Genomic DNA, 27,709 nt, shown 5'->3' on the forward strand with positions numbered 1-27,709 from the left:
TAGGAAGGAAAGCAGCTTGAATTTAACTATATATACTGATAAGTGTTTAAACTGACTAAATCTAACACATCAGGAATTTGCTCTTGAAAATAACTCTAACGAACAAATCTACCACCTTGCACAAACATGCTGTCTGCAAGAAAAAGTACAAAATAAGGAAGTATTGCTTCTCTGTTTTTCCAACCATAATCTCGTTTTGCTGTTGGAGACTGGCATCATCAACTCATTCCATACCTTTTGTAATTGAAACTTTTGAAATTGAAAGGTTTTTTTCTGTTTCTCATCTTTCTTTTTGGAAGATTTTACCAATGCAACTTTACAGATAACTTGTCTTCTATTTTCCCCAAAGGAAGAAGGATGCAATCAGAAACCCTCAACAGGGAAGTACAGTTATGAATTTAAACCTAAAAACTCTAAAAGAAATTGTCAGGACCGATGTGTTGCATCTGCATTCTTGACAAGTGCAAACAACTCAATGTTCTGTAGAATTTGTATTTTGCTGAAATGAACCACACTCTTTATAAGAAAGCTAATATTGGAAGCATAGATTTGAAAATAATGATGACTGCAGCATCTAAATTCCTACCTGGCCAACACGGACCGATACCGGCAAAGGATGGAGCTCTTCGTCGAAAGTAACTAGCATACGAGGCTGCATTGCAGCAACCAGTCCATAGAGAATATAATGAGACTTCCCAAGAATTACTGCAAATAAAAGAAGTATTTTTAAACTGCTCACATCAGTTAAGCATTTTTGCTTTTTTTAAACTTCCTATGTTTTCAAATTTTGCAAAGGTTGTATTTCCCCAGATTTAGAAATGGGCTGATAACGGGCAAGTACAGTGCACCAATGACAGACAATGACATAGCTAACTTCAACAAGACAGTCTAACCATAAACTTTCAGTTGCATTAACATCACTAAATCTTGCATGATTAACATCACGAAGGTCAAGATTAACCAGAAATTTCACTGAATTAGACACAAATACCACAGCTACAAGAGATCAGAAATGGGTTAGTCTGCAGCAAGTGACTTACAAAACTCATCAACAAAACACAAGTCAGGTGTGCAGCGCCAACATTATTCAAGTAGTTCAATATCATCGAGAACAAAGCAACCCATTTGACAATCTAAAAATTCAGTCCCTCAACCACTGGTAAACTGCGGTTGCAGCGTGTAGCATCTGCGAAATCCATTGTAGTTACAACTTCTTCAATGCCACCACCCAAACATGCAACCTTTGCCTGGAAGGATGAGAGCAGCAGATGCATGGGAAAGCCACCAACCTCAAGTTAACCTTCAAGTCACACACCACCATGACTTGGAAATATAAACTCCTTCATGGTCACTGGCTTTAAATCTTAGAATCCTCTACATAACATGGCAGTAACAATTCAAGAAGGGCAGTTAGGGACAAATGATAAATATTGGCTTGTCAGCAATGCCCACATCCTGAAAATGAAATCTACATTGCTACAGTTATTCTTGCACTTGCCCATGTTAAATGAACTGTATAAGTTTGGATTTATTCATTTAAGCACTAAACTCCCTTTCCAATATCAATGCTTTCCCTTTTGCGAATCAGCATGTTTTTCTTTAAACTAGTGTTTTTCTTTGGGTACAACCTTTGCCTACAGTTTACCCATTTCACTTCATCAGATGCCAAAGCTCAAACATTTTTAACAATGCAACAAGTGCTTTTAAAAACAGAACATGCCAGAAATACTCAGCAAGTCAGGCAGCATCTTTGGAGAGAGAAAGAGAGGACTAAAGAAAATGCACAATTATTTACCATCAGATCTGGGATTACTTTGGTACTTCAGATCATTCTGCATTTTCACTGCCTTAGCTATTGTAACCTTGTACTACCACTTTTTATCGTTTAATCTCATCCTTCCAGAGAGCCTCCCTTTTGTTCTGACCTCCTGCCCTTCTCAAAGTGTCCTCTCTTAAGGTTTTTAAAAAGATCTTTTAAGTTTTAACTATTGACAGATTCTAGGAACTCTAAAGGAATAGTATGGTGTTACAATTCATCAATGATACACCAAATATACACACAACCCTTTTATACTTTCCACTTTGCCTTCATTATTTTAATTTTCTTGTGAATTCCTTTAATTGAAACAGCTGTCAGCATGTTGCTAATTCAATTACTTCCAAGTAAAATCTTTAACCAATTTCCCCACCCTAGCTCAAATCTAAGCTAACTATCTGCTGCCACTGTGAACCAAACACAAGGACTGCAGTTTAGTATATAAGCATGTTGAACAATATGCAGATAGCCCAAAATTACTTCCTCAAAGGAAACTAAACAGAGGTACAAACTATTGTTCCACTGAAACTCTAGATGTTAGTAATACGAAATGGTTTAAGAATACCACCGGTGACAGTGAAATTGTTACAAGAAAATAAAATTTATTTCAGTAATTAACGATGATACCTTCAGGTGAAAACAGAGATGAGGGACTGAAATCTCTCAAAATCTCCACCCAGAGAACTCTGGTTGCCAAGACTTTAATATCCAACTCTTACTGTATATCCAATGCTGAGATTTTTGTACAGCAAGGGGAATCATGTGGAGACTGGCAGGGAAATTGAGTGGAGGCCAAAGATCAAATCAACCATGATCTTATTGGATGGCCTATGCCTGCTTCAATTTCCAGCATGATGTCAAAGCTGGTTATTTCAGACTCAATTAGACAGGTGGCTTCAACATATTGGGCTTAATCTCCAGCACTGAAGGGATTGGTTTATTTAAAGGAGTTTCAAAAGGGACAAGATTAGATTTTAAAAAGCTGATGATAAGTGTAACTTTGAGGGCTAATTTCAACTTCATGATGTTCTAATTTTATATTCTTTCAATTTTTAGACATCAAAATATTAGTAATAATTGTTAACCAAAGCTTTACACAGTAACCTGAAAACTTACTGTTCTTTACATCAAGGAAAGAGACCAGTACGGTGAGAAGACCAGCCACTGCTACTTGGCTCATTAGTTGTCTATCACTGTGGTATGGACAGAGTGTGAGTGTTCCTTTTCCAAGGTGAGTCAAACCCTAGTCACAAGAACACAAAACAAAATTCAATGTACTTTTGACATCAAATTCCTAATAAAATATCAGTACAGCAAAGGCAATTAATAGAATTTTATCTATAGCTAATCCAGATATATTCATTTTTTTTTAAAATGCCCACTAATGCAATGCCATATCACTGTCAAATATTGCACTGGCTAGCAATTGGACAAGATGGCTACTGTCACTTTTCCCTTCTAGTGAATCAAGTTGCTCCACCTAGTGTTCCAAGTAAGAATCGATCAAATGATTGCAATTGAAAATAAAGATCATCATTTAATGCATGAGCTCAAATGTATATTCCAACATAATGTGGAAAAAAAATACTCCCTCCTGGCAATGATCATGGTTCATTTCTTCCCAGAGAATAGACTTAATTAACTGTTAGCATTAACCATTTGGAAAAAAAAACACCAGTGTACAAATTAAAAATTTAATCCACATCAGCACAAATCTATGGCTTTTTCACTTCACTTTTTCAGACATTATTCTCCTTTATTGAAGGCATAAAAAGTTATTTTGCCATTGTACAGTTTTGCTTGCATACCAAGTTTCTGCTGTACCTTGATCAAATTGATACTATACATCTGAGCCTTGTCAATGTGATTCCTTCCATTTACATTTTGATTCACATAAAACAGAGAGTGCACCAATAAATACAGATCAAAAACTCGATTTTATAGGGGGGCAGTGACAGAATTGCTGGTCACTACAATATTTTAAAACTAAATACATCTTGGGATTGATTAAAAGATTAAAATGTGCAAAATAGTTGATAAACAAATTATTTGAGTTGTACATCAATAGGTATATGTCAATGTCACTTCAAACTATTCACTACCCTAAAACCATAAACAATTATGATGCAAGAACAATGCACCCACCTGTGCTATTCTAACCATGAACAGATTATTTGGATCCTTCGCATGGTACTGTGCTAATTGCCTCAGCATGGCAGCCAACCTGGCATTGTTGGTACCTTAAATAGAAAGATTGTCAGTGCAGTAGTGTACCAAATATACTCATTCACAGCATTTATTTCAGAAAGTCTTGCAATACAAAAAAAAATCACCTATCCTGACAAGGACTCTAAGGAAGCAAAGCTCCAAAAATAGGAGGGTTTATGAATACTACAGAAATCAAACTTGTACACTGAGATGTACAAACTGGAATGAGGTTTTTGAGTTTGACATTAAATAATTAAAAAATGAATGGCAATGTTAGGTTCAGATATAGTTTGGATCAAGACATCCAAATCTTCAACACGTCAAAATAACAAAGGGAGAAAGCTTTTGGTGGCTCTAAATCAATAACATTAACATTTAGCAGGAGAGATTATCTTTTATTTCAAGCCTGTTCAAATAAAGGAGTAGTTGTATTAGATCACTAATGTAAACTGTTTCCATTATCAGTCATGTTTGCAGCACTGCTCAGCATTCACAAGTACTAAAACGGGACTCCGATGTTCTGGAATGGCATCTGGGCAAGTCACCAAAATTAATACTATTACAACACTTATGTATGACACACTGCAGGTGGATTGTGCAAGATATGAAAATGCACAGAAATAAAGGAATCAAAATTAAAAGTTGCATGGTGAATTAGTTTTGCCAGTTATTATTAGTGGCCATCAATACTGACAACATTATTTCCAATTCAAATTCTAAACGAAATGTTTCGAGCCTCGGCTCAAAATGTAGGCTTCTAGCGAGAGTCCCAATATGAACAAATATCAAGGGGTTGTATCCCACTCAATTAAGGAACTAACCACAAGGCAAAGTACATAATGCATGAAGCAGAAGATGGCGGCTTTGAGGTTTCAACCAATGGAAAAAATATTGAATTTTTAGTACCATGATTTTAAGCCAATCGTCAAGCTTTCTGGCAACTTGCGTTGTCTTGTCCTCTGAAGTAGTTGAACAATCTTTGCCAGAAAATACCTAATCTCTGCTATCAAATTTTAAGAGGGCAAGTGAAGTTCTACTGGAACATTTATGAATTCAACTGAATGCCATCAAAGGATAAAATCTACAGAAATGAAGCATGAACCGAACTTGCAAATTCATCACATCTTGAATGGCAGTACAGTTCCTGCATGTCATAGCTCACATTTATACAGCCACATGCACAAATAGAACAATATTTCAAAGTACTTTAGAGATGCAATCAAACAAAAATGGAGGCCAAGCCAAAGGAGGAGACATTGGGAGGAATCAATAAGAACTTTCTCCCTTTGTGTAAGAACAAGAAATGCTATGAGTGAACCTGTGCCAGGTAGATATCGTGACTGATGTCAATAACTAGACAGGTTTGTTAGCAACCAAAATTCATTCTGATGTTTCAAAAACTAAACATTTAACCTTAAACAAAAAAAACCCTTAAATAATTAGACCTACTGGAGTGTGCAAAAGCATGGTTGTGGTCAGAATTGTTAGCAGGCCAAAACAGCTTATATACTGCATAGCACCTAGTTTGGAGTCATATCGCTGGAGATGTACTTTGTATCTTTCAAAGCTACTGTGTCTATGACTTCCTATGTCAATTTGGCTCAATTGTGTGCTTAGGGGATCTCAGGACTGGCAATAGTTTAAAATATATAGAAAAGTATTATGTTGCTAATTTTTATGACTTTAAAGAATAATAAGCATCTTTTAAGAATATTGATGGTACAGAATCAAATTTTCACTCAATCATTCTGCTCATCTCAACACGACAATGAAGTTTCATGATACCAGAAAGCTATCTGAAGGCAGATGTGGCATACTTCTATCATTTCCACTTGAATGGTTTTAGTTGTAACAGCATTACTGTACATTACTTACCACTTCCAACCATACCCATGGCAAAGATAGAATTATGAGAAACTTCTGCATCAGCATCATGAGAGAACTTGCTCAAAGTGTCCAGTATACTCAACCGTGGATTAGAGACTGAAATCAATGCCAGTGCCAATGGTACAGCCCGTCTTAAAGTAGGCTCACCATACCGTAACTACCATAAAAAGAAAATCAACACAAGTCTTAAAGGGTTATAAAACTATGCACAATTTTTTGTACACTGTATAGTTTTAGTTTTATCCTACATTACAATTAAAGTGGCACAAGTGTCATCAGAATAATTTATTTTGGTGACATGCGGGCCTTTGACAAAGCCAGCAATTATTATCCATCACAAATTTCCTTGAATGTAACATTATGCTTGAGCATTTCAATTGTTAGCTAAGAGCCAACCTCATTGCCAAGGGTATGGATTCACATACTGGTTAGACCAGATAAATATGAACATTTCCTTCCTAAAAGGACATTGCTAACCCAGTTAGGTGTTTGAGACAATCCAATTTCCCCAAAAATCATCATAGAATTTGAGTTCAAGTGCCTGGATCAATAGTCTAGATATCTGGATTATGGGTATATTAGCTTAACCATGATGTTACTGTACTCCTTTCAATTAAAAGGATAAGGAGGTCACTATTTTAATTCAGGGCATAGGGAGTGAAGATGAATGTGATGAAGACTTTTTAATTCCTTTCAGAGGATGTTCGAACAATGAGCGAGAGATGGTAATACAGTGAATCCTTGTCCCCTTTTAAGGGTGTTATATTTATATTCTTGAAGCGTTTCCTGAATAGGTCATATGTCATTGATCTTCTCCAGGAGATGGGCTTATGCAGTTACAACAATTTAAAGGATAGGAAAAATGTAGAGGGATTCCTGCCTATGCAGGTAAATGGGATTAGTGTAGACAGGCATCACGGTTGGCATTACGAGGTGGGATGAAAGGACCCATTTCTGTGTTGTACAATTCTGTGAATTAGAAAAAAGACAAGTGAGGATTGGTTGAATGGCATTGTCTGAGAGCAAATGCCAAGATCTTCATCCAACTGGCAAGTTGCTCAAGTTCACTCAACTGTCCTAGAACCAGTCTCTTACATGGTATTGGGGACAGAGGTGGAGGTGGGGTGATGGTGCTGGGAAGGACCTCAAATTTCACTAGGAAACCATCTTCCAGTGGTTAGCTGTCACTCAGTGTAACGTAGGGCCCGTCTGAGCAAAATTCACAAGAGAGCTGCTGAGTTGCTTTTAGTGCCTGCACGTAGCTTACTGACCGTCAAAAGACCATTGCTGACGTTCACAAACATTCAAAATCTAGCTAAAATTAAAAGTAATGAAGGAAATGTTACATTATTATACATTAAAAATAAACACTTAGCAATACCACAAAATAATTAATTAGTATAGAAAGTTAGCTTGCATTTATTCTTCTTTCCCCAACCAATTTTAGAACAAAACTGAACTCCATGTGGAATCCAATGGAGGAGTGCAAATGCTTTTTTGGATCAGCTATTAGCTGAGCAAGAGTGTGGGAATACCACCTTCACTCAGGAGTCCTGGTTCTGCTGGTCAGTTATGAAGGTAAAAGACGTAATGTAAGCAAGACCATGAAGTTAGTTAAAGTATTGCATGTCTCAACATTTTTAAAGCACTAAGCCCAAAAACATCAACTTATTTAACATAAATATGGAGTTCTGTTTGATACTTAATGGGGAGAATTTCTCCTTGTAAATTAAGACTTGAGATATGGTCTTAAAATGACATTATCAAAATGACAAATAAGTTTCTAAACCTGCACTTATCAAACTTACGAGATGTCCAAACGTGCGCAGAGCCATTTCTGCTCCAATCTCTTCTCCCATGGCAATTAAAGCAATACCAAGCACTGCCACCCCCTTAAAAAGAATGAATTACAAAATATTTGTATGGGGTTGTTGGTTGTTAGTCATTCTGATCACCAAGATCATTAAAATGTAGTTCACCTGCATACTTTTTAATACATTTTCCTTTTATTTATTTTTCGTACACAACTATAACAAATTAAAATGAATCTTAATTAGAATCAAAGCTTGTCAAAAAAGGTAACTTTTTTTGGATACATATTGCCCTGAACTAATTTTAATTTGGAAGGGCATCATTTAATGGTTGTAATGCCAATCCTAGTTGCCGATGAACAATTGTAAGGGCATCTTATTTAGAAAGCCTCTTATTTTTTTTCCTTATCTTGTTGTACGAGGTTGCCTCATACTTCAGAGGTCAATTCACAAGGTAAAAATCATAAAAATTAATCATGAATCATTTGGCACATTTTCTAGTTGTTTACTTCCCAAAAAAAATGACCCATTTCATTCATGAGGAATTTTCAAATGAATAATTAAAATCAAATTATGTCATATTTATTTAAGTAATTTATATCTCATTCTCTCTCCCCCTATTTCTCAAATTCTATATGTTTAATAAAAATGAACTGAGTCGGAAATAATTCAGCAATTTTCATTTCAACACATTGGTGGAATTTGATTTTTGATTTTTTTTTATTTACAGCGTGGTAACAGGCCCTTCCGGCCCAACGCCGCCCATTTTTCTTTAAACCCAAATTAACCTACCCGTACGTCTTTGCAATGTGGGAGGAAACCGGAGCACCCGGAGGAAACCCACACAGACACAGGAGAATGTATGCTACCGTGCCATCATGCAATAGGAAACGTTAACCTTTAGATACTGATTACAGTTACATTTCTAATTCGATTAATATTTTCTGCCACTTTGCACAATACCTGATGTGCTCCCATATCTGCAGCATTTTCCTTTTTGTCCTTATCTTTCTCTTTCTTTTTGTCTTTATCATCTTCTTTTTCTTTTGAATCAAAATGCTCACTGCAAATGTGAAGTAACTGCTGGACTTTCAGTACATTACCAGAGCCTGTAGAATTTTAAATGCAACAAGGTAAATATATAATACAGCCCACAAATTGTAGAAATAACTTCTAAAATTCCTCACTTCCTATAATCTTGCACACATATCTAACAAAATAGCAGGCAGAAGAACAGCTCTCATGCTTAAGTTTGAATAATTGTCAAGGATTCTTAAGTTTAAGTGTGGGCTGAATCAAAAGAACCAATACTAAAAATGAAGAAATTATTGTAAATATATAAATGATTTGAATGGGGGCTGGTTAGCAAGTTTGCAGATGACACAAAAAATAGCAGCATTCTAGATAGCAAGAAAGATTGTCAAAGGATTGAAAAGGATATAGACCAGTTGGAAATGTGGGCAGAGGAATGGAAGATGAAGTTTAACTCGGACAAGTGTGAGGTATTGCATTTTTGGGAGGTCAAATGTAACAGGAAAGTATAAAGTAAATGGCAGGACCCTTGGAAAGATTGACGTATAGAGGGATCTTGGGGTGCAAGTCCATGGCTTCCTGAAAGTGGCAACACAAGAAGGTAAGGTGGAAAAGCAGCTGTACAACATACTTGCCTTCATCCTTCAGGGTGTTGAGTATAAAAATCAGTAAGTCAGCATGCAGCATTTGGTTAGGCCACATTTGGAGTATTGTGCAGAGTTCTGGGTTGCCGCATTACAGCAAGGATGCGGAGGCTTTGGAAAGGGTGCAGAAGAGGTTCGCCAGGATGCTGCCTGGATCAGAGAGTATTAGCTACAAGGAGAACTTGGACTGTTTTCTCTGGAGCACTGGAAGTTGAGGGACATTGATAGGGTAGGTAAGTTAATCTTTTTCCCAGTGTGGAAATCTCAAATACTAGAGGACATAGATTTAAGATGAGAGGGGGAAGGTTTAAAGGAGATTTACAAGGCAAGTTTTTTTTTTGAAAACAGAGTCGTTCGTACCTGGAAAGTGCTGCCAAGGGTGGTGATAGAAACAGATACGATAGCAACATTTAAGAGGCATTTAGACAGGCACATGAACAGGCAGGGAATGGTGCGATATAGACCACATGCAGGCAGATGGGATTTGTTTGGTTAGCACAGACATGGTGGACCAGATGGCCTGTTTCTGAGATATTCTGTTCTATGTAACAATGGATGCAAAAATCAATTTGTAGCATGCATTGATAGATCATTTCCTTTTTGAAGGAAATGGTACTGAATTTACCTATCAGGTGGTATAGCAGCAGAGGGAAGATTACTGCTGTCGGATTTTTGCCTTGCTAGCCCAATATTCTCCCTGCTCTACAAGCAGAAAATTGGTGGCCACCCCATCAATTAAATATTAGTAGTGGTGATGATGGAAGAGCATAAAACTAGCTCATAGCCTGAACTTTCTGACTTGTGGGATTACCTGCAGAGGATCAATGGGAAATGTAGTTATCATTCCTAGTATAGCAGTGGACATCGAACTGAGGTCATTGAATGAAGGGGGATGTCACTGATCGGGTCCACAGGATTCTTGAGCGGGAGGGAGAGCAGCCAGAAGTTGTGGTCCATGTTGGTACCAACAACATAGGTAGGAAGGGGGATGAGGTCCTGAAGAGTGAGTTCAGGGAGCTAGGCAGAAGATTGAGGAACAGGACCTCAAGGGTAGCAATCTCAGGATTGCTGCCAGTGCCATGCGATAGTGAAGGCAGGAATAGGAGGAGGTGGCAGATAAATGCATGGCTGAGAAGCTGGTGCAGGAGGGAGGGTTTTAGATTTCTGGATCATTGGGATCTCTTCTCGGGAAGGTGGGACCTGTACAGAGAGGACGGGTTACACCCGAACCAGAAGGGGGCCAATATCCTTGCGGCGAGATTTGCTAGGGTGATTCGGGAGGGTTTAAACTCGTTTGTGAGGGGGAAGGGAACCAGAGGAGTAGGTCAGAGGAAGAAGGGGATGGGGAAAAGTTAGATCAAACAGGTAGAGAGGCTTTGGGGAAGGAGAAGCAGAATACAGGCTATAAAAGTAGTAAGGTAGATGGACTGAAGTGTGTTTACTTAAATGCAAGAAGTGTCAGGAATAAGGGGGATGAACTGAGGGCTTGGATAACTATGGGGGACTATGATATCGTGGCTATTACTGAGACGTGGCTGATGTCAGGAGAGAAGTGGATATTGAATATTCCTGGTTTTCGGTGTTTTAAGAGGGATAGGGAAGGGGGGAGAAGAGGAGGAGGGGTGGCGATACTGGTCAGGGACACTGTTATGGCTGTGGAAAGGATGGATGTTGTAGAAGGATCATCTCTAGAGTCCGTATGGGTGGAAGTAAGGAACAAGAAAGGAGCAGTTACTCTACTAGGAGTATTCTATAGGCCCGCCGGTAGCAGTAGAGATATAGAGGAGCAGATTGGCAGGCAGTGTTTGGAGAGAAGCAAAAATAACAGGGTTGTTATAATGGGAGACTTCCTAAATATAGACTGGAACCTGCTTAGTGCCAAAGGTTTAGATGGGACGGAATTTGTTAAATGTGTCCAGGAGGGATTCCTGATGCAGTGTGTTGACAGGCCGACTAGAGGGAATGCCATGTTAGATCTAGTTTTAGGAAATGAACCAGGACAGGTGAAGGATCTATTGGTGGGTGAGCATTTGGGGGACAGTGACCATTGCTCCATAACCTTTAAAATTGTCATGAACAGGGACAGGTGCAGAGAGGACAAGAGGATTTTTAATTGGGGAAGGGCGAACTATGAGGCTATAAGGAGAGAACTTGGGAGTGTAAATTGGGATGTCCTTTTTGAAGGAAAATGTACCATGGAGATGTGGTCGATGTTCAGGGATCTTATGCGGGATGTTAGGGATAAATATGTCCTGGTGAGGCAGAGAAGGAATGGCAGGGTGAAGGAACCGTGGGTGACGAGAGAGGTGGAACGACTTGTTAGGGAGAAGAAGGTAGCGTACATGAGGTATAAGCAGCAAGGTTCAGACAGAGCCCGTGAGGAATATAGGGTAGCGAGGAAGGAACTTAAGAAAGGGCTGAGGAGAGCTAGAAGGGGACATGAAAAGGCGTTGGCTAGTAGGGTTAAGGAAAATCCCAAGGCCTTTTTCAAGTACGTGAAGGGTAGGAGGATGGCTAGGGTAAAGGTAGGTCCGATTAAGGACAAAGGTGGGAGAATTTGCCTGGAGGCGGCGGAAGTGGGAGAAGTTCTCAATTCAGTATTCACCAGGGAGAGGGGTCTTGATGACGCGGAAGGGAGTACTGGTAGGGGTAATGTTCTCGAGGTTGTAGATATCAAGAGAGAGGACGTGTTGAAGTTGTTAAATAATATTAAGACAGATAAATCTCCGGGGCCTGACGGGATTTTCCCCAGGCTGCTTCGAGAGGCTAGGGAGGAGATTGTTGAACCGCTGGTAAGGATCTTTGAGTCCTTGTTGTCCACAGGGATGGTGCCAGAGGATTGGAGGGTTGCGAATGTTGTCCCCTTGTTCAAAAAAGGTAATAGGGATAGGCCAGGGAATTAAAGACCGGTGAGTCTCATGTCTGTGGTGGGTAAGCTGTTAGAAAGGATTCTAAGGGATAGGATTTATGAACACCTTGAGAATCATGGACTGATTAGGGACAGCCAGCATGGCTTTGTGAAGGGAAGATCTTGCCTCACAAGCCTGATAGAGTTCTTTGAGGAGGTGACTAGGAAGATTGATGAGGGCAGTGCGGTGGATGTGGTTTACATGGATTTTAGTAAGGCGTTTGATAAGGTTCCTCATGGTAGGCTTCTTCAGAAGGTCAGAGGCCGAGGGATCCAAGGAAGCTTGGCTGTGTGGATTGGGAATTGGCTTGCATGTAGAAAGCAGAGGGTTGTGGTGGAAGGAATGCCCTCGGATTGGAGGGCAGTGACTAGTTGTGTCCTGCAGGGATCGGTTCTGGGACCTCTACTTTTTGTGATATTTATAGATGACTTAGATGAGGGGGTGGAGGGCTGGGTTAGTAAGTTTGCGGACGACACTAAGATCGGCGGTGTTGTGGATAGTGTGGAGGGCTGTCGGAGCTTACAGAGGGATATTGATAGGATGCAGAGCTGGGCTGACAAGTGGCAGATGGAGTTCAATCCAGAGAAGTGTGAGGTGGTACACTTTGGAAGGACAAACTCCAGGGCAGAGTACTGGGTAAATGGCAAAGTACTTGGCAGTGTACATATTCACAGTTCATTGAAAGTTACCTCACAGGTGGAAAGAGCAGTTAAGAAGGCCAATGGGATGTTGGCTTTCATAAGTCGCAGGATTGAGTTTAAGAGCAGCGAGGTGATGATGCAGCTTTACAAAACTCTAGTTAGGCCACACTTAGAGCACTGTGTTCAGTTCTGGTCGCCTCATTATAGGAAAGATGCGGAGGCGTTGGAGAGGGTACAGAGGAGATTTACCAGGATGCTGCCTGGATTAGAGAATATTGAATATGAGGAGAGGCTTAAGGTGCTAGGGCTTTATTCACTGGAAAGGAGGAGGATGAGAGGAGACATGATAGAGATATATAAGATATTGAGAAGAATAGATAGACAGTCAGCGCCTCCTTCCCAGGGCACCAATGCTCAAGATGAGAGGGCATGGCTTTAAGGTTATGGGTGAGAGGTTCAGGGGAGATGTCAGGGGGAGGTTTTTCACCCAGAGAGTGGTTGGTGCATGGAATGCACTGCCTGGGGTGGTGGTGGAGGCAGATACATTGGACAGGTTCAAGAGCTTGTTGGATAGGCATATGGAGGAATGTGAGATGGAGGGATATGCAGGAGGAAGGGGTTAGGTAGTGTGAGGGTGGTTTGATGGACAGCACAACATGGTGGGCCGAACGGCCTGTTTTGTACTGTATGGTTCTATGGTTCATAGCAAGCACCCCATCTTCCTTCCCTGAGGCCCTTAACTTCAGCTGGATAAATGTGGATTACAATCTTTCTTTCAATGAGGAGAAGGATGTGTACTAGTTGACCCCTTTTCTGGAACTATAATGGATGATCTGCTTCTTGCACAAGGAAGAAGTTCCAATCCAGGAAGGGTGGCTGATATTATAAATTGGTCAGCATCATGAAAGATAATCCAGCCTGGTGCCTTGATACCATCAAGATAAAAACACAATAATGAGAGTGTTCAGGAAAATACGGCAAGTATGCATCTAATTATACAAGCCTTTAAAATTAATCAAACAGTTATCCAAGGAAACCTCCATTGTATAATTCAGAGGCAGATCAAAACAGAAGGTTAGGAATGGAAAAACACACTATAACAATGCAGTTTATTTTATTCTTGCAAAATGAAACTATTCTGTTAAAAAAATGGATGAAAACATGTTACCCAAGAACTGACTGCAGTCTGAAACATGGTCAATTGGATTAAATTGGTTGGATTTGTATCCAGACTAACCTGCATATGCACAGACATCAACCAAAGTATTGGCAAAGCTACGGAAAGGCTCGGAAACCACTTCTAGGGCAGCCAAAATTGCCTCAATGGCCTCTCCTTTTCCTGCAAACCATAAATACATGGCATCAACTCCTTTATCAAAGAAAGGTGGCTTTATTCTGATGACCATTTTTGTCTGCATAAAAAAAAAGCTACTAACGTGCAATTACAACAAGAAATACAAAAGATAAACTACAAATGCAGCAAATCTGATCGAGATACACATTGCTTGATCAACATTTTAAAAGGGAAAAGATAGTTTTGTCTAGAACATAGAACAGTACAGTACGGGCCCTTCGACCCACAAGGCTGTGCTGACCTATATAAACACCTAATTCCTGATCAATCCAACCCTTCCCTCCTACACAGCCCATAACCCTCCATTGTATTTTCTTCCATGTGCCTATCTAAGAGCCTTATAAATATCCCTATTGTATCAGCTTCTACCACCACCCCTGGCAGTGCATTCCAGGCACCCAACACTCTCTGTAAAAACAAAACCTACCTCTGACATCTCCCCTAAACTTTCCTCCTCTAACCTTAAACTGATGTCCTCTAATATTGTCTATTTGGCAAGTATCTTCATTAGCCCTTATTGAAAAACTTAGAGATGCAGGAACAGACACAAGTTATAAAACAAAAGCACTTGGCACTACTGGTGCACACCAAAGTGACCCTCAAATGTAACCAAATAGTTCTAACCAAGTACACCTATCCTCCACCTTTTTAAAGGCCTCCCTATTTCCTCCTCTTATACAATCAAATATCGATTGTTGACAGTTTCTGCATTGATCCTTAATCCTGGAATGAAGAACACAACTCTATAGACATTTCCTCTCAAATGTTATAAATCTCTCAAATTTAATTGCATCCATAATTCCTCATTCTAGACCCAAGTACTAGAAAGTCTGATTGTACTTACCCTTCCCAGCTTTGATAATTGTGTGCATTTTTACTACATCATTCCATAATTTGTGCTGCTCTAATATAGATGTTGTGATTGTTTTTTTTGCATGCTTCCTTATACAGAAAACAAAACAAAAAGGAATAAACAGGCTGGGAGGCTGTGACCAGTATAGAGTTAATATTTTCCTGGGTGGGGAATCCAGAACAAGGGTTCAGTGTTGTGTTGCCAGCTGTTAGATTGGTAACAGTGTGGGCTCTAAGGAGGATGACAGGAGGTGTCTAGAGGATATGGACAAGCTAAGAAAATGGGAGAAGACATACAGATGGAATATAATGTGGAAAAAAAATGGGGTCACCCATTTTGAAAGAATAAAGGAGGAAAGCTGGGAGTATCTGGAATATTTGTGTACTGATACTTGTCTCCCTACCCCCAAGGGAGAATATTTTTTTCAGAAGGAGTGCAGTAAAAGTTAACCAGATTTATTGGTGGGGTATCTTGAACAAGGGTTCACAGTGTCAAAATAAGGGACAGCTATTTAGGACAGATGAGAAGAAATTTTTCACTCAGTGGGTAATGATTCATTGGCATTCTCTATCCAAGAGGGCTATGTCTCAATTGCTGAGTAAATTCAATTCAGAGATTGAAAAAAATTTAGATAAATGGAATCAAAGGATGTGGGTTTAGTGCAAGAAAATGGCACTTAACTAAAAGATCACTCATGATTTTATTGAATCACAGAACATGCATGAGGGATTGAATAGCCTACTCCTGTTTCTATTGTTATGTACTTAAATCAGGTAGCATCCCCAACCTCTTAGATTTCTTTATTAATCTCCCAAGTAGTGAATGTCAAAAATTATTAGGTTCTATGTACTTCACATCCATTGGATTAAACTATCCATCATTACCATTTGCTGATCAAAGGGTACGGAAATCATGTACGGAATCTTAACTATGAATGTGTAGTACCTAGAATACTAAAAATCTTCTCAACACGTTAATTTGCAATTACACAATTTAGTCCATTTTCTTCTGCAAAAATAGACTACATCAATTAACGTTCTGTCCTCTAACACAAACACACAGTGCTGTGAAATGTAACTTCTAGAGTCTCGACTGCTTCCTACTCCATTTTCCTCTAAATAGTTGTGTGCATAATGCTGGATCTCAATTCTGTATTCTCAGATTTACCTTTACTGAAATCTTTTTAATCTGCCATAATGTTGCTCATTAGCTTGTTCTCAACCACCTAAGAATTCAGCACTTTGCTAATACTCCTTCCCCCCCCCCCATAAAAGTCCCATGCAAAGCAACCTTCAAATTGATAATATTCTGCAATGTGCCTTTGCAACAAAATATTTCTTTGTAAATATGTCACTGTTTTAAATCATCAGCTTTAAATCATTTTCAACTTTATTCACATCTTCATTTAGTTTATCTGTTAATTTTTTATTGGCCTCCCCTCTACAATTTTAGTTTCTGATTTATTCAAAAACAAATATACTTGTACTGTAATTTCAAATTGCTTTTTTAAAAAACTCGCACCATTACCCGATGATTCTGTATGTTTAAAATATCCTTTCACCTCAAAGGTAATAAAAAGCTCAATACTTTCAAAGCAAATGAAATTTATAGGGCAATACAAATGCAAGTTTTCCCCATTTGCGTTCTCTCTAAGTTGGTAGCTCAAGGCGAGATGAACAATAAAGACACCTACGTTAGACTATTGTTTGTTGACTACACCTCTGCCTTCAATACTATAATTCCAAGCAAATTTATCACCAAACTCCAGGACCTGGGACTCAACACCTCCCCCTGTAATTGGATCCTTGACTTTCTGACCAACAGACCGCAATCAGTGAGGATAAGCAGCAACATCTCCAGCACGATTCTTCTCAACACTGGTGCCCCACAAGGCTGTTTCCTCACCCCTCTTATACTCATGACTGTGTGGCCAGATTCTGCTCTAACTCCATCTGCAAGTTTACAGCTGATACCACTGTAGTAGGTTGTACCTTAAATAATGATGTCGGAGAGCTTAGTGACATGGTGTCATGACAACAACCTTTCACTCAGTGTCAGCAAAACAAAAGAGCTGGTCATTGACTTCAGGAAAGGGGGCGGTGTACATGCACCCGTCTACATCAGTGGTGCTGAGGTCAAGACGGTTGACAGCTTCAAGTTCCTAGGAGTGAACATCACCAATAGCCTGTCCACGTAGACACCACGGCCAAGAAAGCTCACCAGCGCCTCTACTTCCTCAGAAGGCTAAAGAACTTTGGCATGGCCCCTTTAACACTCACCAACTTTTATCGATGCACCATAGAAAGCATCCTATCTGGATGCATCACAGCTTGCTATGGCAACTGCTCTGCCCAGGACCACAAGAAACTGCAGAGAGAGGTGGACACAGCCCAACGCATCAGGGAAACCAGCCTCCCCTCCATGGACTCTGTCTATACCTCTCGCTGCCTTGGTGAAGCAGCCAGCATAACCAAAGACTCCACCCACCTGGGTCATTCTCTCTTCTCTCCTCTCCCATCAGGCAGAAGATACAGGAGCCTGAGGGCACATACCACCAGGCTCAAGGATAGCTTCTATCCCATGGTGATAAGACTATTGAACGGTTGCCTTGTACGATGAGATGGACTCTTGACCTCACAATCTACCTTGCATCTTACTGTCTACCTGCACTGCACTTCCCTGTAGCTGTGACATTTTATTCTCTATTCTGTTATTGTTTTTACCCTGTACTACCTCAATACACCGTGTAATGAATTGATCTGTATGAACGGTATGCAAGACAACTTTTTTCACTGTACCTCAGTACAAGTGACAATAATAAACCAATACCAATAAAAATACACCAACACCTTGCTAAAAGTGATCCTTCAGAAGTAATTTCCAACAAGCCTGTCTATCATGGGAAGCATACAACATCTCAGACCGGAGGACTCAGCATGGTTAATGGATAGAAATCAAGAACTAGAAATGAATTTCGCCCTTGGAAAAACTGAAGGGTATTGATCTAACCTATAATAATTAATTAAGCAGGGCACAGATCAAAAACCTTAGTGGTCTTTATGTTATAAGCAACTGCCTGACATTAGCAAAATCCACCTGAAATTTATAAACTGAATTATACTGCAACATTAGTCTGCATATGTCACATATGAAAGGACATAATTTTTGTGAAATCCAAAATGCTATCAAATAATAATGTTAAGTTAGCGCTTGCTTTGCGGCAATAGATATCCTTACCTAGATGGTTGAGACCTAGGCCTAATGGCAGCCACCTTGCATAAGTGTCTTTCAACTCTTGCTCAGATTTTTCCATTATAGTTTCCAGAATGTTGGAATTGACATCCCCATTGCAAGAGCCCACTGCAATCATTCCACATGCTAAAGCAGTCACACCTATTACCTAGAGATTATATTTGAAATCAAATGATTAGACAACTGCTCAAAATACTGAAGTTTAAATGATTTAGCATAATTGTTAAACTGGAATAGGGGGCAGCAAATGAAGAACCTACTTCAATAATGCAAGCTAAGTTTCATTACAACATTATTAGGATTCACGGTGGTCATTTGGTATAACCCCTTGAATCTCCATCTTCAGTTAACATAAAATCTAAGCCACTCTGCCATCTATCAAAAACTATTATTCAACAAACATACACTTCTGACAAGCAGATCAAACCCAAACAGCAGTGAGAGTGAGTATTTAAATTATTACTGTGTGGATCAACTAGTCCAACCTTATGCAGCACTATATCAAATAGATTTAGCCAGTCACATGAAAACTAAGCAATAACTCAATTTACAATACTAGGAGTTTCTTTTACCATACCTCCATGCTGGATTTAGAATCTCGAGTCACGGGAAGCAGCAGAGCCAATACATCCTCCCGATTAGAGCCTGCGTAAGCAAGCCCAAGCCTGCCAACCATAAAGTTGAAGAAATTACACAATGATGCAACTTACACAAATGATAAAAATTCTGAAAGAGTAAACCTTAACAACTGTGCATTTTGCATTTCAGTACAGTTCAGCACTTTGGATCACCAAGCACCTTCCAAATGTGCAGAGAGTCACCAGACTGTCCTTGGTGGATTCTGTTGAGAGCAGTGCGTTGGCAGTGATCAAAGGCGGTTGATGTCACGAACCTCCACTGTGATTAGTGCTGGGGCATTTGTTTCAATTTTGTCTTCACCCTGCAGATAGTGGCTGCCTTTTCTCAATGTGGACTGTGAGGGTTTAAATACTTTTGTGGAGGTTTTGCGAAGTCTTTCTGAATGGAACAGTTGGTGTTACTTGTGACTTTTTCCCGTCTCTGCTGCACCTCTGTTTCACAACTAGCAACAGAAATGATGGCGCCTTATCTGCTCTGTGAAGATCCTTAAGAGCTTTTCCCACTCACAACACTAGCCCAGTATCAAGCATGTGAGAATTGAGGTGCCAATAGTCAATGAACACCAAAAACAAATTGCATATGCTGAAGACCCTAAGTAAAACCAGAAAATACTGAAAACACCGGTCAGGCAGCATCTATGGAGAGAGAAACAGTTAACATTACAGGCTCAGGACCCTTCATCAAAACTTGGAAACAGAAAAATCAAGTTAGTTTAGGTAGCAGAGAAGGTGGGTTAGGGGGATGATTGAACACAGGGAATATCTACGAAAGGGTGAAATTGGATCGACTGTGGCACTTATGGGGCAGCTTAGATCAGATTAAGCTTGTTTCTCTGTGTAACGTGCTGCTAATGGTGTGGGACATGTCCAGCAGGCCAAACTGTATCAAAGAGAGTATCTGGTCTCAGAGATATTCCCTTTGTTCTACCATCATCCCCCCCATCCCCCTTCTCTGCTATCTAAACTAACTTGTTTTTTCTCTTTCCAATTTCTGATAAAGGCCCCTCGAACTGAAACATTAACTGTTTTTTCTTCCACAGAATCAGCCTGGCCTGCTGAGTGGCTCTAGTGTTTTCTGCTACTGGTCAACTCCGTCCCAAAACCAAGATTAAACTTCCGTAAGGCTTCACAGGCCACCTTCACAGTCATTGTTGAAGAAATACAGAGAATACCACTACTTCCAGATACCTACAGTTGCTTTGCTCAGCTTCTGAGCAAAAAAGATACAGAATATATCCCATGCTGGCCTCAGAACAGTAAAACACTACTGGCAAAACACTGCTGGCAGAGTTCAGCACCATCCAGCACTTGGATACAGCAATGGCACCACTGGATTTCCCAAATAAAGATAGAATAGCATGACGAGAAACTACAGAAAACCTGAAACAGTCTTACACAATGGCCTTCAAATGTAATTTCAAGAATTAAATTGCACTGCAAAACTCCCAGGATCATTAGCATTTTTACACAAGCCTTTCTCAACACCTACAAACCAGACATTCCTTGCATTAAATCTCTCAAGTTTATCTGTGCTGACAACACAGCATGGCTTACATAAGCAACAACACAAGAGGATGCAAGCAGGACATTAACAAGGAGCTTGCAACTACTGCAATATTTCTTACTTTGGCTTGCAGAAGTGGATGTGCCCATACCCAATTGGGATGTTGGCACTGCAAACAATCTTCCAGAGCACTTATTGGCACATGTAAACAGTCAAAGATTGATCTTGCTTCTAAAATTTCAAATAAACATCTGGCTGGAAAATGTTTTTTCCTCTAATAAATACTTTATGTTGGTCATATATCTGAAATGAAATAAAATACTAGAGAGGGAAAATAATATGGGAAGGATATTTTGAATTTAATAGAAATTGAAAATGAGTTATGTTAAAAAATGACGGAATATGACAAGCATAGAGAAAGTAAGTGATGCGGTTTGTTTCTGCAGAAATGAATTATTACATTAAAAATCTCTCATACTGTGATATTAATTATAGTAATGCAGAGCTGAAAAACAACAAAAATCTGAGTCATTTCAGGTTCAGGGAAATTCCAATTTCCGAGGGCCAGACATGTACATCTGTGGTTGTTTTATTATCAGATGATTTATTATTTTAGTTATCCTATTGTCACTTAAAGATTCTAGCTGGGGTATACCATACTGGATTACTAGAAAATTAATTCAGTTGGTGACTTAATTAGGTGCCATTTCTCCTAAATGCTATGTCCTTGTAAAGGACGTGCATACAGATGGAGCTCATTCAAAGCAATGAATGATTTTTTTTATTTCTCTCTGCCACAGTTCAAAATACATCTACCATAAATTTGCAGAATGCTGAAAACAGCACCAGGACAACAACTCCAAAGTCAATGTGCTTGGGGAAAAAAAAATCAGGCATGCACTGCATCAACTAGTGTCAGTTGAGAACTAATTATTTTCTGTGCTCTAATAAATACAACACTTACCCAAAGATTGCTCCAATTCTCATTGTATTACTGCTGTGTAGGACATAATCTGAGAGAAGAGCAAGAGCTGGATCACACTCATTCCGGACACCAGAATTTACAATACCACATGCAAGCAAGGCACCAGACTGGGGGAAAAAATGTAAATTGATGACTAGTAGTTTGATCAGATGGATACATTGTAAAACACACTCAGTCAGGACTTCTACATTTTCATAAATTGTTTTTGCACTCCTTGTTTATTCTGTCTGAAAAAGTTACAGGAGAAGTTAGTACAATTTTTTTCTTAGTCTTCTAAACAGTAATCATCTCAATAGATTATAGGTAAAATATTCCTGTTGATAACCATATACTATACTGGACAGATCTGTCTTAAAATATATTTTAAAGTGTTATTTCTTTATTTATATCTGGTGTCAGAGAACTCCACACTTGAAAATGATCTTCAATGAAGCTTGATCCAAAATAGCAATAAAAATCTACACAGATCTCTATTGTTGCAGTTTTAATAATCCAGTATCACATTAACATCTGCAGTTTTAATAATCCAATAGCACATCAACATTCCAACTATTTAAAAAATAGCTTTAACTACCATGACATTATAAATTTCAACATGGTACTTTTCTCAAATGCATGAAATAGACAATATTAAACTGTATCTAATAATGTCCTCTTAGAAATATTCAAATGATGCATTTGTTGGGCAAGTTATAAGCAGCTGAGAGAATTAGTATTCAAATTTTAAATTAAAGTATTTACTTTTGAAAAAACAGTATGACACATTCACTTAATTCATTAATTTTATGTGCATGCAAATAGTTTCTAATCAGAAAAATAACTGGTAGAAAAATAAAACTTAACAATCTTTGCATCAGTTACAAATAATGGTGTTTATAAGGCATGAATCTTTAAGGTATCAAATATTTGTGATTGCATGATATGGTATATATTGCTACATGTCAACTGTTCCATTGATTTGGGAAAAAATACACAATTCTCTCCAATCCAAAGCTGAGAGACTAGACACCAGGAATGTTACCAGGTTTCTGGGGAATCAAATCAACTAGCAGCAAAAATCACAAGTAATCTTGGCATCAACATTACCTCTTCAAAATGTTTAATGAGGTAGTGGCACCATGAAATAAATTCACAGTTGTGAACAAGCAACTGTCTGCATTGTTTATTAGATGGTGCGAAATGTGGACTGCCCCCGCAACCCCCCCCCCCCCCAACCACAACGTCTCCACTTACGTAGCCGTGAAATGGTATCTAAGGCAGTCTCTTCTACTCTATCCAGACTAAAATAAGTTTAAGCATATACCTCAGTTGACTCACCTTAATGTAGTCTTCTGACGAGTACAAATACTTGTCGATTTGTGTCAATCCACCATCAACATCCCAAAGCAGTATCATTCCCAATGAAGCTGCAGCACTTAGCATACCTGGCAACAGACAAAATGGGTTAATGAAAAAGCTCACATCATTTATGGCACTTCAACACCTGTCAGGATATACTCACCATGGTCTTTGTTTTTGTAAAGCCATTTATTACCATCTTCTGTCAGCAGTTTATCTTGTCCAAATGCAGCATTCACAAAACCGTTAACAAATGAAGAAGCTAGATTCATTCGAGCAGAATCAATCTGGGAGCCAGTGCTCCCGAAACCTGCAATTTAAACAAAAAAAAATTGAGGCAGCATAATTAAATAGTAAACGTATAATTTAGTTTCTTGAACAATTTTTCTTCATAAGCACATTGCAACATTCTCACATTGAATATCACTACATGCATTAATGTTCTGTAACTAATAATTCTTAAATATTCCAGTATTTTTTCCCATTTTGTTATTTTCCTCCACATTTCCTTTTCCCTCAAGGGACTAATTATCGATTTGCTTCTATTTTTCCACAAGTGGGAATTTGCATCATGCTTAAATGAACACCTTTCATACATAAATTTTATACCATGTTTTGGTGAGCATCTTCAACTTGTCATTGGTACTGATTTCAACTTTTACTGCAAGTGAGGGGTAGGCTCAGGGAAGTAACTTAGATTTTTACCTCACGTCTAGGCATCTGGACAAACTTCTCACATATACAAACTCATCTCTAAAGTCCTAGACCTAAGCACCCACCTCTGCAACTGGATCCTTGATTTCCTGACTAACATACCACAGTCGGCAAGGATAGGCAGTAACACCTCCTCCACGATTATCCTCAACACCAGCACCCCTAAGGCTGTGCCTTCAGCTCCTTACTTTACTCCCTATACACTCACAACTGTGTGACCACATTCTGCTCCAACTCCATTTACAATTTCACAGATGACACCACTGTGGTGGGCCAGATCTCAAACAACGAGATAGAGTACAGAAAGGAGATAGGCATCAAGATAACAATCTCTCCCTCAATGTCAGCAAAGCAAAGGAGCTGGTCATTGACTTCAGGAAGCAGGGCAGAGTACATGGTCCTGACTGCATTAATGGTGCTGAGGTAGAGATGGTTGAGAGCTTCAAGTTCCCAGATGTAAATATCACCAACAATTTGTCCTGATCAAGTCACGTGGACACTATGGCCAAGAAAGTACACCAGCATCTCTACTTCCTCAGAAGGCTAAGGAAATTCAGCATGTCCCCAATGACCCACACCAATTTTTACAGATGCACCATAGAAAGCATCCTATCCAGATGCATCACAACTTGGTATGGCAACTGCTCTGCCCAGACTGCAAGAAATTGCAAAGAGTTATGAATGCAGCCCAGTTTATCATGAAAACCAGTCTACACTTCCTGTTGTCCACACTGGTCATTCTCTCTTCTCCCTCTTCCCATCGGGCAGAAGATGCAAAAGCTTGAGAACACATACCGCCAGACTTGAGGACAGCTTCTACCCCACCGTTATAAAACTCTTGAACGGACCTCATACAAGAAAAAGGTGAACTCTTAATCGCTCAATCTACCTCATCATGGCCCTTGCACTTTACTGGTCTACCTGCACTGCACTCTCTCTGACTCAACACCTCCTTCTGTAATTGGATCCTTGACTTTCTAACAAACAGACTGCAATCAGTGAGGATAGGCAGCAATAGCTCCGGCACGATTACTCTCAACACTGGTGTCCCACAAGGCTGCGTCCTCAGCGCTCTACTCTACTCCCTATACACTCATGACTGTGTGGCCAGATTCTGCTCTAACTCCAACTACAAGTTTGCAGATGATACCACCGTTGTAGGCCGTATCTCAAACAGCGATGAGTCAGAGTACACGAAGGAGAGAGCTTAGTGGAATGGTGTCATGACAACAACCTTGTCCTCAATGTCAACAAAAGAGCTGGTCATTGACTTCAGGAAAGGGGGTGGTGTACATGCACCTGTCTACATCAATGGTGCTGAGGTCGAGAGGGTTGAGAGCTTCAAGTTCCAAGGAGTGAACATCACCAACAGCCTGTCCTGGTCAAATCACATAGAAGCCACGGCCAAGAAAGCTCACCAGCGCCTCTACTTCATCAAGAGGCTAAAGAAGTTTGGTCTGTCCCCTTTGATTCTCACCAACTTTTACAGATGCACTACAGAAAGCATCCTATCTGGATGTATCACAGCTTGGTACGGCAACTGCTCTGCCCAGGACCGCAAGAAACTGCAGAGAGAGGTGGACACAGCCCAGCGCATTACGGACACCAGTCTTCCCTCCTTGTACCCTGTCTTTACCTCTCGTTGTCTTGGTGAAGCAGCCAGCATAATCAAAGACCCCACCCACCTGGGACATTCTCTCTTCTCTCCTCTTCCATTGGGTAGAAGATACAGGAGCCTGAAGGCACGTACCACCAGACTTAAGGACAGCTTCTACCCCACTGTGATAAGACTATTGAACTGTTCCCTTATACAATGAGATGGACTATGACCTCATGATCTACCTTGTTGTAACCTTGCACCTTATTGCACTGCACTTTCTCTGTAGCTGTGATATTCTGTACTGTTATTGTTTTTACCTGTACTACATCAATGCACTCTGTACTAACTCAATGAACTGCACTGTGTAATGAATTGACCTGTATGATGGGTTTGTAAGACAAGCTTTTCACTGTACCTTGGTACAAGTGACAATAGTAAACCAATACCAATAAATGTAACACTATATTCGGCTTTTTTTTTTGCATTTGTACTACCTCGACGTACTTGTTTATGGAATGATCTGTCTAGATGGCATGCAAACAAAAGCTTTTCACTGCATCTTGGTACATGTGACAACAATAAACCAATTACCAATTTAACTAACAGATCAGTTATTGGGTGGCTGGGAAACTTTTGTTACGTGCTGCTTGTTGAATTACAGAGAAGATGGGCCAAAAGATTGGCTTGGATGTGGTGGGTTGAAGGGCTGTTTCTGTGATGTATGATTCTATGACCGAATGATGAATGCTGATGTCAGACAGAAGAAAACAAATTATTCATTTGGCATTTTTGGTCAAAGGATGACTCCTTAACCTTTACCATAGCCTTTGAGAGGGATAGGAGCAGACGATATGGAAAAGTATTTAATTGGGGGAGGGGGAATTATGATGCTATTAGGCAGGAACATGGGAGCATGAATTGGGAACAGATGTTCTTGGGGAAGTGCACAATGGAAATGTGGAGGTTGTTTAGGGAGTACTTGCATGGGCTTCTGGATAGGTTTGTCCCATTGAGGCAGGGCAAGGATGGTAGAGTGAAGGAACCATGGTTGACGAGAGACATAGAATATCTCGTCAAGAGGAAGTAAGAAGCTTATCTAAGGTTTAGAAAGTATGGATCAGACAGGGCTCTGGAGAGTTACAAGGTAGCCAGGAGGGAGCTTAATAATGGACTTGGGAGAACTAGAAGGGAGCATGAGAAGGCCTTGGTGAGTGGGATAAAGGAAAACACCAAGGCATTCTACACATATGTGAAGAATAAGAGGATGACTAGGTAAGGGTAGGACCCATCAAGGATAAAAGAGGAAACATGTCCCTGGAGTCGGTAGAGGTAGGGGAGGTCCTTAAAGAATAGTTAATGAAGTATTCATCAGTGAGAAAGACCTTGACGTTTGTGAGGCATGTCAACGTGAGGAAAGAGGATGTGCTGGAACTTTTGAAAAGCTTTAGGATAGATAAGTTGCTGGGGCCTAACAGGATATATCCAAGGAAGCGAGGGAAGAGATTGCTGCGCCTTTGGCGATGATCTTTGTGTCCTCACTGGCCACAGGAGTAGTGCCAGATGATTGGAGGGTCGCAAATGTCATTCCTTTGTTCAAGAAAGGGAGTAGGGACAACCCTGGGAATTATAGGCCAGAGTGTCTTACTTCAGTGGTGGGCAAATTACTGGAGAAGGTTCTTAGAGACAAGGATTTATGGGCATTTGGAGAAGCATAGGCTGATGAGAGACAGTCAGCATGGCTTTGTGAGGGGCAGATCATGCCTCAAGAGCCTGAATGAATTCTTTGAGGATGTGACAAAGCACATTGATGAAGGTAGAGCAATGGATGTGGTGTACATGGATTTTAGTAAGGTGTTTGATAAGGTTCCTCATGGAAAGCTCATTCAGAAAGTCAGGAGGCATGGGATTCAGGGAAACTTGGCTGTGTGGATTCAGAATTGGCTCACCCATAGAAGACAGAGGGTAGTTATAGATGGAGCATATTCTGCCTGGAGGTCGGTGACCAGTGGTGTTTCGCAGGGATCTGTTCTGGGACCCCTGCTCTTTGTGATTTTTATAAATGACTTGGATGAAGACATGGAAGGGTGGGTTAATAAGTTTGCAGATGACACGAAGGTTGGTGGTGTTGTGGATAGTGTGGAAGGTTGCTGAAGGTTACAAGACATTGATAGGATGCAGAGCTGGGCTGAGAAGTGGCAGATGTTCAACCCAGAAACATGTGAAGTGATACACTTTGTAGGATCAAATTTGAAGGCAGAATACAAGGTTAATGGCAGGACTCTTAGCAGTGTGGAGGAACAGAGGGATCTTGGGGTCTACGTCCACAGATCCCTCAAGGTTGCCGTGCAGGTTGATAGGGTTGTTAAGAAGGCATATGGTGTGTTGGCCTTCATTAGTTGGGGTATTGAGTTCAATAGCTGCAAGGTAATGTTGCAGCTCAATAAAACTCTGGTTAGACCACACTTGGAGTATTATGTTAAGTTCTGGTCGCCTCATTATAGGAAGGATGTGGAAGCCTTAGAG

The 27,709-nt window shown here is 39.9% G+C and overlaps 1 protein-coding gene across 1 annotated transcript in view; it reads right to left on the reverse strand.

The window, feature by feature from the left end:
- The window catches only part of psmd2 (proteasome 26S subunit ubiquitin receptor, non-ATPase 2), a 55,259-nt gene that overhangs the window by 830 nt on the left and 26,720 nt on the right, over positions 1-27,709 (reverse strand). Inside the window, exons 9-20 of the mRNA XM_052017868.1 lie at positions 23,036-23,182; positions 22,852-22,958; positions 21,514-21,641; positions 18,985-19,072; positions 18,393-18,555; positions 14,186-14,287; positions 8,686-8,831; positions 7,720-7,803; positions 5,900-6,068; positions 3,962-4,056; positions 2,933-3,059; positions 587-705 (exon numbers count right to left, since the gene is read on the reverse strand). Of these exons, the coding sequence (XP_051873828.1) occupies positions 587-705; positions 2,933-3,059; positions 3,962-4,056; positions 5,900-6,068; positions 7,720-7,803; positions 8,686-8,831; positions 14,186-14,287; positions 18,393-18,555; positions 18,985-19,072; positions 21,514-21,641; positions 22,852-22,958; positions 23,036-23,182 (1,475 nt within the window). The remainder of the gene's footprint in view (positions 1-586; positions 706-2,932; positions 3,060-3,961; positions 4,057-5,899; positions 6,069-7,719; positions 7,804-8,685; positions 8,832-14,185; positions 14,288-18,392; positions 18,556-18,984; positions 19,073-21,513; positions 21,642-22,851; positions 22,959-23,035; positions 23,183-27,709) is intronic.

Source organism: Pristis pectinata, chromosome 6 (genome assembly GCF_009764475.1).
Source record: "Pristis pectinata isolate sPriPec2 chromosome 6, sPriPec2.1.pri, whole genome shotgun sequence".
NCBI lineage: Eukaryota > Metazoa > Chordata > Chondrichthyes > Rhinopristiformes > Pristidae > Pristis > Pristis pectinata.